Source organism: Zalophus californianus, chromosome 13, assembly GCF_009762305.2.
Source record: "Zalophus californianus isolate mZalCal1 chromosome 13, mZalCal1.pri.v2, whole genome shotgun sequence".
Classification (NCBI taxonomy): Eukaryota; Metazoa; Chordata; class Mammalia; order Carnivora; family Otariidae; genus Zalophus; species Zalophus californianus.
The window spans coordinates 78,916,953-78,934,067 of NC_045607.1; the positions used below are offsets into that span (position 1 = coordinate 78,916,953).

Consider the following 17,115-nt stretch of genomic DNA (forward strand, 5'->3'; position numbering starts at 1 on the left):
CGGCAGTTTGTGTCCACTAGATGGCACTGTTGTTCAAACGAAATGTGAACCAAGTCACTACTTAGGTTTGGGAGCCTGCTAAACATGGGAATAGCAGCCCGGCAAGCCAGTTGCATCCCTCAAAGTCTGATGGAAGAAACCCCCAAAACTTTATAGCATAGCTAGAGATTCCTAAAGACTAATGGTATGGAGAAATAGGAAAAATATATGCTAGTTTTTTCTGGGTGTTGATGTCTGTAGAAACTCTGGATGAGTTTTGAAATCATCTAGTCCAAATGCATCAGTTCATAAATAAATAGACTGAGGGCCAGAGAGGAAAAGCTACTGGGAGATGCGCACCCAGACCTGATGGCTTTGGCTGTAGTTCTCTCTCCCTAATACTTCTAACTGATTCTAAATCACAAAGAAATTGCGGTTTCTGAATTCTTAGAAGCCTTTCCTTTGGGGTATGGGGCAGAAGACTGCCCAAAGATTATGAGTTTCTGCCTCATTATGTTTTATACGTATGTTCAAAATCAAGACCAGACTCAGATACTTAGATATGAAGGAGGATAAAAGCAAAAAATGGTGCCTGTTTCTTTTTCTTTTTAATATGTCTCATTGGAAAGACTAAGTGACTCCACTTTATTTATTAAAAAAAAATTTTTTTTAAGAGAGGGAGAAAGGGGGAGGGGCAGAGGGTAAGGGAGAGAGAGAATCTTAACCAGGCTTCATGCCCAGTGTGGAGCCCGATGTGGGGCTCAATCTCACAACCCCAAGATCATGACCTGAGCCAAAATCAAGAGTTAGATGCTTAACTGACTGAACGCCCCCAGGCACCTGGAGCGACTCCACTTTAAAAGACTGACCCAGTTGGTTGACAGTGCAGTTTGTGGATATTAAACCCAGAGCAGGTAGCAGAATAATGGATAAGCAAAAGGACTGGAATCAGACTGCCTGGATGGAACCAAAGGACCCAGGAAAGGCCATGAGACACCCCTAAGCCTCTATTTCCACATCTGTAAAATGGGAATCATATTTTTACTTATAAGACGTTTGTGAAAATTAAATGCGTGTGAAGTGCCTACGACATAGTTAAAAAACCAAGGTTAAGGGTAGCAATAAATATGAGTATTTGTCATGATAGCTGATGCTTAGTTTTCTGTATCTCTCAGCTGTGAATGTCATTGCAGGTGCTTTGTCAACAACTTCTTTACTCACTGTCACATGCTAAATTGCTAAAAAAGAGACATAATGTTTCAGGTTTTATAACTGTGTAACATCACATCTTCCTCAACCAGATGGTAGAAGTAGCCAAGATACATATGGCATGTACTTCATTATGTGTTCACATCAACTTTATTTAAAACACTCGTAGGCTTTGGGCTCCTACTCATAGTTTAGACAGAGAAGGTGACTGGCATGCAAATAATAACCATTGAACACTTGCTGAGTATCAAACATTGCTCTGTTTTGCAAGTATGAACTCATTTAATTCTTACTACGACTGTGTGATCTAGGAACTAATACTTTTCCTTTTTTAAAGATGAGCAAACTGGGATCCAGGAACTTGGGTTCCAGCTTAAATAATAAGCCAGAGTTAGCATCTGAACTCAGGTGGCCTGGTTCTTAGTGACCCTGGTTCTGCCACCTCTCAGGGCAGGACATGAGGAGGAGGCTTCTCCAAGGTTCCTGAGGCCTAGATCACTTCCCTCCCACCCCCCCCATACCAAGTAACACAATGAAGCCTGATAGAGCCACTCTTCATGTAGCTCTTCTAGGCTACTGTTAACAGACAACTTCATGACCCAGGAGGCTCATGGATTAAACTTACATCAATATTTTTAGGGCAGTTAGTTAATGAGATCAACTGGTTAAACATTTAATAGACTCCTGAGCTTAGCAGGGTAAAATAAAGCTGCAATATTCAGTGTAACTTATTGGTTGCTCATATGTTCTGTAACATTCCAGACTACCCTCTTTTCACTGCCAGGAATTTAGACTCGATTCCCAGGTAGAATTCTTGAATTCAGATTTACAAGAGACATAGCGGTCTTCTGGTCTACCCCTCTGCCTTTAAAAAGAAGGAAACTGAGGTACCATTTGCTTCTGGCGAGTCCCAAGTTATCTTAGAGGAAGATCTGGAGCCCTGTTCATTCAGGTATTACATACTACTTCTACATCCCTTAGCTATTTTATTTTGAATGGTATCACTCTGAATACTTGCTGAAATTCTCCTGTTTATACCAATAACGGTTTTCCTTCAGTGATGAACCCAAATTCAACAGAGAGCATCTGTTCTTTACAGATAGCATCTTCCTGTTGATCATTTCTTCTTTCTTCCTTCACTTGACATCAACTTTTATGGGGCAGGGGACCAATGACATTTATCACAAAAAACTTTTAAATCAAATAGTGTTTTTCGCTAGAAGCCACGCACGCAAGCCATCGAACCTAGACCTATGAGCACGACCATAATACACAGGACCAAGGCGACTTCAAAGCAGAATTACCAAAAAGGAGCTGGGAGGCGACTCCCACTTACCGATTTCAGTCATCGTTATCCCCGGCGCTAGCTGCCCGTTGTTGAAAGAGCTATAGGTAAACAAGTTGGGTACGGACGTGAGGTCATAGATGGGTTCTTGCTTTATCTGTTTGATTCCAGTCATGTCAAGTCCTGACTGATCCGGGGACGGCTGGCCAGAATCCACGCTGTAATACCCCTCGGATTTGGGCAGGTCGATGACGTGTCCGTTCGCGTAAGTGCCCCCGGCCTCGCTGTTCAGGCTGCTGAGGCCGTTGCTGATGCTGCCGCCGTACACCCTGGCCAGTGCTTCGGCCTCCCCGCTCTGCTGCTGCCGCTGCTCCTGCAGCCGTTGCTGGTGCTTCTGCACCTCAGCATACAGGCTGTCCCTCTGCTTCTTGGACATCCTGCCGAACTTCACAGCTGGGTGGGAGGGCGGAGAGAAAAGCAGGAGAGAATGCTTGGGGTTATCATTTCGGCAAGCCCAAGGCTCAACATCAGATGCACAGAATCCTAGCACCCATAAGCCCAAGAGCGCGTTCATCTGCAGCCCGCATCTGGCGAAAGGTTAGACTCAGGAGGGTCTGTACTGGTTTATGTGCATAGTGAGAAATAACTCTAAGCTACCAAGGATTGTCAAAACTTATGTATTTCTTATTGCCATGAAGTTAGAAGGCATAATCCTGTTTTTTTTTTTTTTAAGATTTTATTTATTTATTTGACAGAGACACAGTGAGAGAGGGAACACAAGCAGGGGGAGTGGGAGAGGGAGAGGGAGAAACAGGCTTCCCGCTGAGCAGGGAGCCCGATGCGGGGCTTGATCCCGGGACCGTGGGATCATGACCTGAGCCGAAGGCAGACACTTAACGACTGAGTCACCCAGGTGCCCCAATCCTGGTTCTTTCTTATGTGTGGGGGAAAAAAATCCACAAACCAAAAACTACCTAATAATGCCTGCTATTAAAATGTCAACAAAAACGGGCGCCTGGGTGGCTCAGTCGTTAAGCGTCTGCCTGCAGCTCATGATCCCACGTTCCTGGGATCGAGCCCCGCATCGTGCTCCCTGCTCCGCGGGAAGCCTGCTTCTCCCTCTCCCACTCCCCCTGCTTGTGTTCCCTCTCTTGCTGTGTCTCTCTGTGTCAAATAAATAAAATGTCAACGAAAACAATGAATTGTGGATCACCACATCAAAAACTAACGATGTATTGCATGGTGATTAACATAATAAAATAAAATTTAAAAAAAATTAAAATGTCAACCAACATTCATTCTTAGCTTCCCCAGCTAAGCACTAGGGTTACTAGATTGTTGGATCAGGCCCTATTATTTCACATTTTCTTTTTTTTTTTTAAGATTTTATTTATTCGTCAGAGAGAGAGAGAGAGAGAGAGAGAGCGAGAGAGTGCGTGCAGGGAGAGCGGCAGGCAGAGGGAGAAGTAGGCTCCCGCTGAGCAGGGAGCCCGATGTGGGACTCGATCCTGGGCCCCGGGGACCATGACCTGTGCTGAAGGCAGATGCTTAACTGACTGAGCCACCCAGGCGCCCCGTATTTCACATTTTCTAAATAGCATATTGGGTAAGACCAAGGATGTGGTGCAGGGTGATAAACACAATTTTAAGTAAGCATTTGTCTTCAGTTCGCTTCTGGGACCAAACTCGAAGAGTCTTTGGAAAATAGCAGTTATGTCCATCCAGCGCTTGGCAAGTGAGCCCACTGTTACCCCTTACCCCTCCTTGCTTGTTCTACCAGCCCCAAGTTCTATATTGCCCATCTCGTCTGGAAAAATCCCTAGCCATTCTAAGGAAAAAGGAGGAAGAGGCTCTGTAAGTGGTCACAGGGTCATCTGATGGTGCTTGGGTCTGAATTCATTGTTTCTTAACTAGGAGAGCTTAACCTCCTGAACTGCTATGGATATCGACATTTTTCCTCCCCACAAGCTTTTTTAGTTTTCCTAAACTCCCAGTTTAGGCTGTGACTATTTTAAGCCAAGGGGCCATCTTGTCTGAATCATCAAACACTCCGTCGTTCAGCTCACGTTTAATGGTGGGCACTGTGACAAACACGGAGGTTCCTCTCTGAGTTTCCATTTTCTTTTCATTCCTGACAATGTTCCCATCACCTTTTTTTTAAGAAAAGATTTTATTTATTAATTTATTTTAGAGAGAGAGAGTGAAGTGAGCAGGGAGAGGAGCAGAGAGAGGGGGACAAGAGCGGAGCCCACTCTGGGCTTGATCTCACCACCCTGAGATCATGACCTGAGCAGAAACCAAGAGTTGAATGTTTAATGGACCGAGCCACCCAGGCGCCCCCCTCCCCCATCACCTTTTGGTATTGGGAGCCCAGGGAATGCAGAAAGAAGAAAGTGGAGGTAGAAGCAGGTCCAATTCCTGGATTCAGTCACTAGCGTTGGTGAGCATGATTTCTGAGAAAAACTAAATGAGGAAGTGCTTGAGCTCTCCAGCACAGAGAGTCCCCAGAAGGGATTGCCTACTGTGAAAGAGCTACCATTTCACAACACCCCCGTCCCCTGCCAGGTTCCCTCAATGTTCATTTTCTCCTTCTGCTGGTTACAGAGCTACCAAATTCTATCTAAGCATCGGCTGTTCAGAATGGAGACCACATTTCCCAGCCTCCCTCACTGGCAGGTGCAGCTATGTGACTAAGTTCTGGGTGGCAGGAAGTAAATGAAGTGCCACTTATACTTCTGAGCGTGGGGACATGCTGTCTTCCTCCTTCCTGCCTGCTGGAAGGTTGTGGCTATGAAGGCTGGATTTAGAGCAGCCCAAACTTCCTGTTTCTCCTTAATCCTCCTGTAAAGACTAAGTTCCGGCGCTGCCTAAACAGAAAAACAAAGGGCTGATTATATAGTAAGTTTTCTGACTGAAGACAAATCATACACACCAAACTCCCCTTTCCACCTCAACTGTCATTTTTAGAGAGTCTGGAATCATTTAGATCATTAACTTTGTTGGTAGAGAAATGGTCTTTGTTAGGTTCTGTTTCTCAGACACACATTTATGTGCTATGATATTTCCAGTTTGTCCATGGACCAAATTCTGAAGAAAATTTTAGGGAAGGCATTCTTTGTACCTTTATATTATATCTTTATAAATAACATATATAACATTATAACAATTTTATAAATAAATTTATAAATAAGTAAATTTATGTTTTATATACATATAAATTCCTTTGGGAAAAAACTTTTTGTGTAAGAAAAAATAAACCATGATAACTTTTGGTTCAGAAAGAACATTTTCCCCCCGAGAAATTAACTGACACCCTTTTTTATTTGCTAACCTGTTCTTTGCATTCATGTAGGTTCAGAACAGCCATTTACTACAGAGCTATGCAGGTGGATATAAAATTTCTATCTATTGTAGATTAAAATTTTATTTTGGCTGGAGTAGATCTACTTTTTCTTTTTTTTAATTTGAGAGAGAGAGAGGGAGGGAGTGAGGGAGGGTGACAGAGAGCGAGCGAGCCTGAGCAGGGTGGAGAGGTGGAGGGAGAGGGAGAAGCAGGCTTCCCCCTGGGCAGGGAGCCCCATGTGGGGCTTGATCCCAGGACCCCAAGATCGTGACCTGAGCCCCAAGTAGATGCTTAACCAAGGGAGCCGCCCAGGCACCCCATGGAGTAGATCTGCTTTCTGAGTTACTTTAGTAGGATAGTTTTGCGTTTGTTTAAAATCTATAAAGAAAAAAAAACTGGGGAGAAACTCCTCTCTCAGGAAGACATAAATGCAATGTCTCTTTTTAAAACCCTTTCCATTTAAACCTTGCTTCCGATTTCTATACACTCTATATTTAGGTGAAATATACATTGCCGTGGATTGACTGCATTGATGACCCTGATTCCTCTTACCCATCCCCCTACCAAATACGCACCGTAGGCCCCCTGGCCCCACCCTTGTCTCAGGGTCATGTGACCTGCTTGGGGCCAACGGGAGATAGACATGTGACACAAAGAGAGGCTTCAGAGGTGCTTGTGTGATCGAATATCTCACCAGGAAAAGGACGTGCCTCAACTAGCTTGCTAGAGGATAAGGTTTGTGAAGCCCAGCCCCAGCCACCTTGATCTTTCCAGACAAGGCTATCCACCTTCAGTGGAGGCACAGACTGACCTATAGCTGGCAGCAGATGAATAAGTGAACCCAGTTAAGACCCTACATTAAATAATTTTAGGTCCAGAAATCTGCTCTTAACCATAGATCTCATAATCAAAGCAAACGATGTCAAGTAAGTATGCTGTCAAGATCTCTGCCCTGCTAAACTTCTGAAAACTCAATGGTAAATAGTTATGCCCTTTCCAAGGTACTGACTTACCAGGTCACTGAACTGAAATATTTTCAGAGACAACTTAAAGCTCTCCTACATTTTGGAATTATCCGGCTTCATCCTAAATCAAGAACGTTGCTGACAATTACTATAATACTATTTTAGAATAAATTTTCCATTCATTTCAGAAACTTCGGTGAGCCAGTGTTTCAGTTTTGTGCCCCTTCCTGTAACAAAAGTAGTGATATATTTGGGGAAAAGGATTCCAGTACATGGAACAAATAAATCTACTGAAAACTCTCCTTAAAAGGCTAAGTTCTGGTGCCCTCCTGACATATATATATATACGTATAATTCCTTGTCACCATTTGTAAAAACATTTGTTGTACTCATAGGCCTATTTCTAACAAAGGCCGTATTACTATTATATTTTCAAGTATTAGCATTCTTCTTACCACTACTCATTAATCAGAATGGCACATATTTTAAGTGTTTGCCCCTCTCAAACTTGAATTATTCTGTTGATGATTTTCACTTGAGTATAGAGGCAGCCACTTGTTAAACTGCTAGCTCTCAAACTTGCATGATTCTGTATACATCACAAGTGCTTTATAAATATTCAGTGATGATGGTATTTGCTTACGATACGCTCTTATCACTCATCTTGATCCCACACTAGCAAGGAACAATTTTATGCAAAATATTGGGAATCTTTTCATATTTTCTTGGATTGTGAGGTTCTAAATGGAACAGAAGTTTTTTGGAGTAATTATAAAACAAAGTCAGATTCTTTGAAGATTTCTACTTACCAACACGTGACATCTAGATATGGGTTTTTGACTTCAAGAGAACCCAATTGTAGAACTATCATAGTTTTTTTTTTTAAAGATTTTATTTATTTATTTGAGAGAGAGAGAATGAGAGAGAGCACGAGAGGGAAGAGGGTCAGAGGGAGAAGCAGACTCCCCGCTGAGCAGGGAGCCCGATGCGGGACTCGATCCCGGGACTCCAGGATCATGACCTGAGCCGAAGGCAGTCGCTTAACCAACTGAGCCACCCAGGCGCCCGATCATAGTCATTTTGGAAATTATTTTATCTTACAATCTTTTGGTTGTAAAGTTCTCTATGCTTACATCTTGCTGCTTACCAAGGAAACCGGTCTTAATTTAACTCTTTTCAATTTCAAGGATGTGCCTTTTTTTATAGTGCTCTAAGCTTGTAGAAAAGATCAGATTCAACCTACCCAACCCTATTCATAATTTAAAAATATTCTCTCTCATCCCTCTCCTTTCCCAGCAGAACTTCCTGTGATGCTCGAATGTGCTCTATGCTTTCCAAGATGGTAGCCTTAAGTCACATGTGTTTATTGAGCACTTGAAATACAGCTAATGTGAGTGAATAGGTGAATTTTAAATGTAATTAAAAATTAAATTTTATCTAATTTAAATTTAAACTTAAATTTAAATAGTGACATGTGGATACCATTCTGGATATTGGACAATGCCATTCTGGAGAAGTAGAAGCCTCATCTGTTAAAACTGTCCTTGTAGGGCAGCTACTGTTTTTTTCACAGATGCACGTCATATAGGAGGGCACACACTCAATTATTGCAGGGTGAGTACCATGCTTTCTCTTTGGGGCCCCAAATCTTCCTACTGACACCAAGCATTTTTTTTTCTGGGTTTTGTTTGTTTGTAGTAGTTGGAAACAGTTTATCCTGAAGAATGCTGCAACTAACGTTTGTGAAGGGTCCATTAAAAAGAAAAATAAGTAAGATGTGGAGAAGATTTGGTGGGCAAATTTGTTATTGCTGAGTTTTTTGTCTACTCATATATGGGCCTTGACTAATAAACCACTATAGAAGTGGAAATTCAGGAAATAATGAAAGTTCAGTGATTTTAACAGTTATATCAAGCTATCTGTCTACAAGTAGCCACGTTGCTTTGGCGACCAGGTTACATTCTTGGTGCCACATATAACTGACAGAAAGCAAATGCAAATAGCAAAATGAAGATGCCACTTTTTGTCTGGAGGAAGATGGGCAAGGTGTACGTGGAAAGAAGTTAGGTGTGAGGGCATCTTACCTTGGTTACTGGTGCTACCACTGAAGCACCTTGAAAATACTTGCCTAATCAGTAGAAGCTAAGTATAATAAATTAGTGGCAGGGAAAGTACCACCTCTCATTCTTGAGTCCTTACTAGACATAGATAATCAACCAGAACTTTAGGGCTTTTGGAATCATCAACCCACAAACAAGGCATTACATATCAACAGATTAAACCTAGTCAACTACCTTGGTATTGATATAATTTATTTGCTATAAGGTACCCTTTAGAATCAAGGTTCAGATGAAACTTCCTCTACACAACGTAGTCAAGAAGAATCGTTTTCCCTTAGAAAGAATCATCTTTTGCTTCTGCTGGAGCCTCTTAGCCTCCTTCCCAACCACTACTCCCATCCCTGAGCATTTCTTCTCATTATTAGTTTGACATAAGACAGGTTTAGGACATCTTTTTGAAGATGTCTCTGGCAGCCTCAGGACTGTCTCTGCACCTATCTAAGGTGAATCATTATCCTGCATCCCCAGTATCCTTAGACATTGTATTGCTGTTACTTGCAAGTTTATGTGCAGTAAATTTCTTCCCCCTTGAGAGTAGACTGGGGCTCCGTCCATTAAATAACCCTTCCTTCCAACAATTTCTTTTATGCCATGGGATTCAGACAATCTCCTAGATTTTGAGAACATTGGACCATATGCCTATTTCTTGCACATAATTCTGTTCACCAGCATGGACTCCCAAGACCTGCCCTTCCAAAAGAGACACTTTCTTTTATTGTAGGAAGAAGTAACAAAGACAAATAACCAATGGCTTATTCTTTTTGCTCAATTATTAATACATACTGCCAATTCATATACTGTCAATTAATATGCTGCCTCACTATGCTGAAAATGAGGTATAAAATCATCAACTCAAGTTCCCATACAATTTCACCAAATAAATTCTTAAAACCACTAAATCCCCATCCTCCACCATCTTCACTTTAGTTGTGTGGGGGTACACAGTGCAATAGATTTACCCTAGGAGTAATCTACACAGTTAGCAAGTCTAGAAAAACAAAAAGTCAGTTAGTTAATAGAAAAGTTTTGGGAACTTCTATCTCTGCAACTTTAGAAGCTACCTATAAACTTCTTTCAATGTTTTTGGTCAAATTTGTCTCCTAGGTATACTTTTATGCAAGGAAAAGTTAGATGGGTTGGGAAGTAGAAAAAAGGTAAACAAAAATTTATGATATAAGCATTTTGAGAATGCAAGCTAAGAAGTAAGCAGTTTATATGTTTAGATATCAAGACTTATGGAGAACTGATTTCATTCAAATGAGTAAAAGGCTCACAGTAACTTAATAACTCATAAAATCCCTTTATACCAAGAGATGGTGCATGCCAATTACCCATATTTCTTTAAAGTATGAAAGCCAGCCTGCCTGCCTGCCTTCCCTCCTTCCTTCCTTCCTTCCCTCCCTTTCTTCCTTTCATCCATACTACCTTGAACTTCATTAGAAGGAGTGTGACCAGAGGTAGAGAATCCACAATGATTCACATAAAGAGAAAAAGTCCCAGGGGTACTGTCTGTGTCTCAGGCTCTAGGTAAAAGAGAATTCCACCGTTCATTCAACAAACCTAAAGAGGTGCCTGCTTTTAACCAGACCCTGAGGATACAGTGAGAACAAGACAGAAATGCCCCAGGACTCAGGGTTACTCACAACCTGATACAGGAGTGCTGGAGCCAAAGTCAGTGGGGAAATGATTAGTTGAGATGAGTGCTTAAAAATGGAAGCAACACTCGATGAAATTCTTTGAGTTTATTTGTTCTCTTTCATTAATCTAAGAAATTCAGTTGGGGACCCACCTCACCCATTTGGGCCATATTACGAGAAGGACACCACCCACACAGCCCTTTTAAGACTTGGACTTCTGTTATAGCCTTTGCAATTTTCATGATGCTTCACAAAAGTCCATGCCCAATAGTAGAACTTCTGGGCTTCCTACAGAAATGCATGCTGTTCCTTAACATCTCCACATACCAAGCAACTTGTGCACCTGTCAGACTTACCCAGTGACCAAATGGTCCCAGTTTGCCTGAAACTTTCCCTGGTTTTGGCTCTGAAAATCTCATCCTAGAAAACTGCTCACGTGTGGGCAAACCTAGATAAGTTTCAACCTAGGCCTATGTGGCTCTCACCAAACCTTGTTAGCACAGGTTGCTCCCTGAGTTATAGTGAAGTCTTTCCTTTCTTCCTACTTCAGAGGCCATGCAATGTTTTTATACGTTCTTACTTTTCCTCTTCACGCACTACCAGCACATGGTTTTCTTTTCTTTGTATCCCCAATTCCCTTTGTCTAGAATCATTCTGGTGGTTTAAACAGACTCCAGCAAAGAAAGCATCCATGTGAAAGCCTTTAAGTAAAAAACAGGAAGTCAGTGTCTCACCATCTCTCGACATTCCTAGGGCAAGACACTTTTGCAGTCGGCAGTGTTGGCAACGGTTTCTGTTCGTTCTGTCGATTAAACAGTTTCTCTGCCTTGGGCAGGAATAAGAGGCATTGTTTTGCTGGCTCCTCCTGAAGAAGCCCTAGAAGCCAAAAGAGAAAGGGAGGGAGATTGATTTATAAGAAGGAAAATGGAGATAATTATATATCTTTGCTACATTTTCTACAGTGACTGGAACAGAGTTTAATTAAAAAAATTTTTTTGACACTTCTCCCTGGTTAGCTTACGGATGTTTCTACTCGGGAAAATATGTACTATCGGCAGAGAGATGAAGGTATCTTTCATTCATTCATTTAATCAATGTTTACTAAAGACATTTGTGACCTGTGTTGTTCTATACAAAGAAAAACAGAACAGAGCTCCTGCCCTCAAAGAGCAGTGAGTGGAGAAGGCGTGGCAAAGGGCAGTGTCACTGCCAAGCCAAGTAGGACAAAACGTGATGGGGACAGTAACACAACCTTATGGTAAGTGCTGTGGGGGTGAGGAACTTGGGGTGCTGGTCATAATAGCTGTACTGAGGAGGGCGGGCGCAGCATGTACCATGATCTTCCTAGTTTCTAAGATGCATTTTTACCTATTTGAAAAATTTTAAATTTGGCCAGAATGCATCTGGAAGGTTGTTTTTTAAACCAGTGATATGCCTTATAATTAACCTCATCTTTAAATAAAGGAAATATGGTATATAAAGTCTTCAATAAAAATAAGAAATAAGTAAAAGCTGAACTCATGCTCTTTGCTTGGCCTCAGGCTAGGGAGATGTACGAGGTTTTTATGCAAGTAAGTTTGGGTTTTTCTGGTACAAACTTAACTGCCATGGACCATACACTATCCTCCTAAATAAATCCATAGCTGAGTTATGGATTGGTCATCTTACAGAAAACCCTACAGGGGAAAATCTGGGTTTCCTCAATTATCAACAGAAGGATAGAGCAGGGGTGGGACTAGGGTTGCAGCTAGTGCGGCATCCATCTTGGCCACAAAATTTGAGAATAGCCAAAAAACTTGTTCATCAGGATAAGTAATATTTTAAACAATATATTAAGAATCAACATTAATGCAAAACACGCCAAAAAGTTTAGAGAGGATCAAGATTATTTGGGGCTCTCATATGGCATGGCGTGGCACGTGAAGAGAGCTTGGCCACTCTTGGGAAGAACTACAGAAATGGATGTGTAGCCTGGTATCTTTTTAGAGAGAAAAAATGCCAACCGGTTTTGTGTTGTAAGCCTCAAGCCATTCAAAACAAGGAGTAGTCTGGTGCCCAAAGATCCATGTGTATTACTTAGATAATTTGTTGGGAACCATTTGTATAGGGAATACATCATTTCAATCCCTGGGGGCTTGGATGTGAGCTCTATTTTAAAGGGCTCCATGAATTCATTCGAACTGGACAAATGGTTCCCAACATATAATGGTGCAATTTATGATTTTTTGACTTTACAGATGGTGTGAAAGCAGTATGCATTCAGTAGAAACCATACTTTGAATGTTGAATTTGGATCTTTCCCCAGGCTAGTGAGAGGCGGTATGGTGCCCTCTTGTGATGCTGGGCAGGGCTGCAGCCTCACCTCCCAGTCAGACTGGCGATCACGAGGGTCAACAACCCCATGCACTCCCAGCCATTCTGGTTTTCACTTTCAGTACAGTATTCAATAAATTACATAACATATTCAACACTTTATTATAAAATGGGCTTTGTGTTAGATGATTTTGCCCAACTATAAGCTAATGTAAGTGTTCCCGGCACATTTAAGGTGGGCTAGGCTAAGCCATGATGTTGGGTAGGTTAAGTGTATTAAATGCATTTTTAAAAAAATTTTTTTATTGTTATGTTAATCACCATACATTACATCATTAGTTCTTGATGTAGTGTTCCATGATTCATTGTTTGTGCATAACACCCAGTGCTCCATGCAGAACGTGCCCTCCTTAATACCCATCACCAGGCTAACCCATCCCCCCACCCCCCTCCCCTCTAGAACCCTCAGTTTGTTTTTCAGAGTCCATCGTCTCTCATGGTTCGTCTCCCCCTCCGACTTACTCCCCTTCATTAAATGCATTTTTGACTTAAGATATTTTCAACTCACCCTGAGTTTGCAGGGACATAACCCCCACATAGGTCAAGGAAGATCTGTACCATCAAAGCTGTCAGAAGCCATAACTTTGGCCCATCAGTCTTGATAAAAGAGGACTTGGAATTTACATTTTAAGAAAGAATTGGTGGTTTTTATCTTTGGATACTCTAGTGCCACTTAGCAAAAGAGCTGACAGAGAAGACTTTTGAAGTCATAGCTACAGTCCTAATTTAAGGCCAATTTGACATTAATTACGAGGCATTTCTTGCTTATCTGTTGCTCATTATTGCAAATGAGGTCTTTGGCATGAAAAAGAGATTCTGTTTCAAATTTTATTGAATGAGGAGGAATTTGAATAAGTGCACAAGCTGAATTGATGTTATTTGAAATGGATTGTTTATGTTGACTCAAGAACCGTATTATGAAAATTCAGAGGTTGATACTGAATGTGGGGATTCTGACATCTTATTCTGAGCAGAGTTTCTTGAGTTTTCTATTTGGAGAAAAATGCAGCATATTTACACATGTGGGTTTTCCCAGGAAATAAAAAAAATTAGTGTTGTGTACAATGTCATTTTGGCTACAACTTCAGAGTATGCTTCCGAACAGCAGTGTAATTTCTAGGATTGTGTCTTCTTCTTTAAATAGAAAAGATGACAGGAACCTACACACTTGTTTCTGACTATTGACCTGTTGGAATATATTTGTTCCATAGTTAAATCTTCTGGAAACTACTGTTTAAAATGTTTTGCTTGTTAACATGAACATACGCTCATATTTTGAAAGCAGGCATTTTCCTAATAGAGCTTATACAATGAAACACAAAACATTCACACTTTGACACTGGCCTAAAAAAAATGTATTTGGTGGATACTTTGTAAACTAGACCAGAGGCCTTAAAATTGCATAATAAACCAACAGAGTGGTGGAAAACCTTTCCCTGGAGGGTTCAAATTCTAAAATTATTAGTGTTTACGAAGAAAACTATTTGTCTACCTCCCAGAGGTAGTAATATCTTACTCTAAGGAGAGTAAAAAATTACTTATTTCTAATTTTGCTTTATTGTTTCTTCTGATGAGTTGGAAACAACTGCATTAAGGTGTGATAACATGCGATTCTCAATTGTAGGTCTGCAGAGGAAGAGAATGCAAGGCATGTTTCATGATGTTCAAATATGGATTATCACTAATCACCTTTGAAGCAGGATGTTGATGGGTTAGTTACATTCATGTTATTCTTCCCTCTCTGCATCCTTTCCCACTTTATTTTCATTTCTTTCTTTTTCTTTTCTTTGCTCCAGTTTCAATTCCAGGAATCATACTTTTTGGAGACTCTTATGAAGACACTGCCAGTTTTTCACATAGCACTATTTGATGGTTATGGTATGTTTTATTTCACGTATATTTGAATCTGTTAGGACTAAGGTTGGCTCTTAGAATCTATGATGGTGCTACATCTCCTTCAGTCTACTGATTTAAAAAATTTTTTTTAATTATTTTTTTAAGTAATCTCTCTACCCAATGTGGGGCTCGAACTCAAAACCCTGAGATCAAGAGTCGTGTGCTCTACCAACTGAGCCAGCCAGGGGCCCCCAGTCTACTGATCTTAATGATTCACCCTGCTTCCATCTTTGATCAAAAATATGATTGCTTTCGCCAATAACTTTGCCAAAATATCACTTTTCACTCGCAGAGTGTAGCTGCATTTTGTTTGTTCTGGTGACATTTTGCCCTTTGAAATTAGGTGTGGAACTGGTTTTCATTTCCTCTGTGGTATTTAGTCGCTCACTCGTTTTTTTTTCTTTCTTTCTTTCTTTCTAAGGAAGAATTTTAAAAACTTACTGTGAACTTTCAAGTTTCTCTTATTTCAGATTAGGTCTATGTTAACTGCTATTTTCAACTTCGTATTTTAAGAGCAACTTCCTCATAGGAATTCGTTTGTCTTTGGTAGGGTTGATTGAATCTCTCCTTGGAGAGGAACACTGGATTGAGAATGAAAAATCTTGTGTTTTGGGCCGTATTTTTTTACTAACAAGATCAGTGACATTGGCCAAATGATATGATCTTGTTTATATCTCATTATCTCATTGAAAAATGAGGAGGTTGGGGCAGATAATTTTTAATTGATTTAGAGATTATCTGGTACACTTCTGACATTCCATGCTTCTACTTTTATTTTCCTGGAATGTGAGAATAAAGGATGGCCATATGCATATTGCAACTGTTACCTGTGACTTCTTTCTCAAGCAGATAAATAAATCTAGGCCATTGGCTTGTCATCTTTAAGCTTTAGCTGTTTCACCTAGTAATCAATGCCCTTGAGTTTACTCAAGACAATACTGTTAAAAACAGCAAGCAGCTGTATTTCTTTCTCTGTAAATGTGACTAATTCAAGCTTTTAAATACCAATCCATTTTTAAATAGCTGCTGACCAGGTAGGCAATCACGAAAAAGCTGAAAGGCCAAAGAACAGAAAACCAACCCACCCACACACCAAGCAGAAATTCCCACGTGTCAGCAGTAGGCATAAGCATCCTTCAGCGGGCCCTCTTTAAAAAGATGTCACCACGTGCACGGGGAGGTACACCAATACCTGAGGCAAACATGATGCTGTGGGCAGTGCTGTGTTAAAGTCTCCTACCTTGCAGCCTTCACACGTGATCACTCCATAGTGGATCCCGGAGGATTTATCGCCACAAATTTTGCATGGTATCACTTCAATTTGTGCTGAAAGGGGAAAAGAGACATTTTGAGCTTCTTCCTTTGGCTCTCCTGTCTCCCTTCCCACCTCTCCCGGCATGACCTTCGGGTTTGAGGACCCTGGGGTGGGGTCGCCCGCCACTCTTTGAATGGCTTCCTGAAGTTTCTTGTGAGTGAAAGGGCAGCTATCTACCACTATTTGCTTTGTTTTTCTAAGACTGAAAAATATAACCAGGGACCAGAAGTTTTCTAAACTCCTACTTCACTGCTTTCTCCTTTTTAAACTCGACCTGATTATTAAGTTGACTCAAAAATCCCTTAAACCCGTGGCTTTGGTTTTCTTATTTTTGCACTTCAAACATTAGGTCACTGAGAACTATCCCACCGCTTTATTTCAACAGTATTTTAAATAAGTAAATAAAGCAAAACTGGAAGGGGTGGTGGAGGCTTTATACATGATGGGGCTGGATGTTTACGTGTGAAAACGTCAACAGTGACGATATTATTGAGCATACTCCACATGACCATGAAAATAATAAAAGATAAAAAATAATAAAAAATACAATATCTTGTTGGCACAAGATATGATCTATTAATGACACAAATAATTTCACTAATACCACAGAATTAATACATGGAGAAATCCGGGGAAAATGATAAAAACAGGTGGCTACTAGGACTTCAATACAAACAAAATAATTTCGTGGAGATGAAGACATTTGGGCTGATTTTGAAGATTGTGTACCATGAGGTTAGGCTGATGTGAAGGGCAAAGGGCATTTCTGCCAGCAGAATGGAAGAGCAGCGGTCTGGAACGACACTGGCTCGTGAGTGGTGGGGCACACAACTGGGCTCTGCTGGAAACGTGGGCCACGTGGTTGGGGAGGAGGAGTGATGGAAGACTGTGGAGCTCCTGAGAGTGAGGCAGAGGAATTTTCACCTGATACCACTGCCCATAAGGATCCAAGGAAGGGAACGGGGTGAAGACTCGATGGAAGACGGGGTGTGG

General features: G+C 41.1%; 1 protein-coding gene across 4 annotated transcripts in view; it reads right to left on the reverse strand.

The window, feature by feature from the left end:
- Positions 1 to 17,115, reverse strand: part of RORB (RAR related orphan receptor B) — a 198,668-nt gene that overhangs the window by 52,841 nt on the left and 128,712 nt on the right. For 3 of the 4 annotated variants that reach the window (XR_003523867.2, XM_027616775.2, XM_027616773.2), the window contains exons 2-4: positions 16,048 to 16,133; positions 11,273 to 11,414; positions 2,525 to 2,926 (exon numbers count right to left, since the gene is read on the reverse strand). Coding sequence is in view for 3 of the 4 variants with exons in the window: in XM_027616775.2 (XP_027472576.1) it covers positions 2,525 to 2,926; positions 11,273 to 11,414; positions 16,048 to 16,133 (630 nt within the window). In the remaining variant the exon portion in view is untranslated. Of the gene's footprint in view, positions 1 to 2,524; positions 2,927 to 11,272; positions 11,415 to 13,419; positions 13,481 to 16,047; positions 16,134 to 17,115 lie in introns of those variants that run through there. The other variant, XM_027616774.2, reaches the window with a different exon arrangement.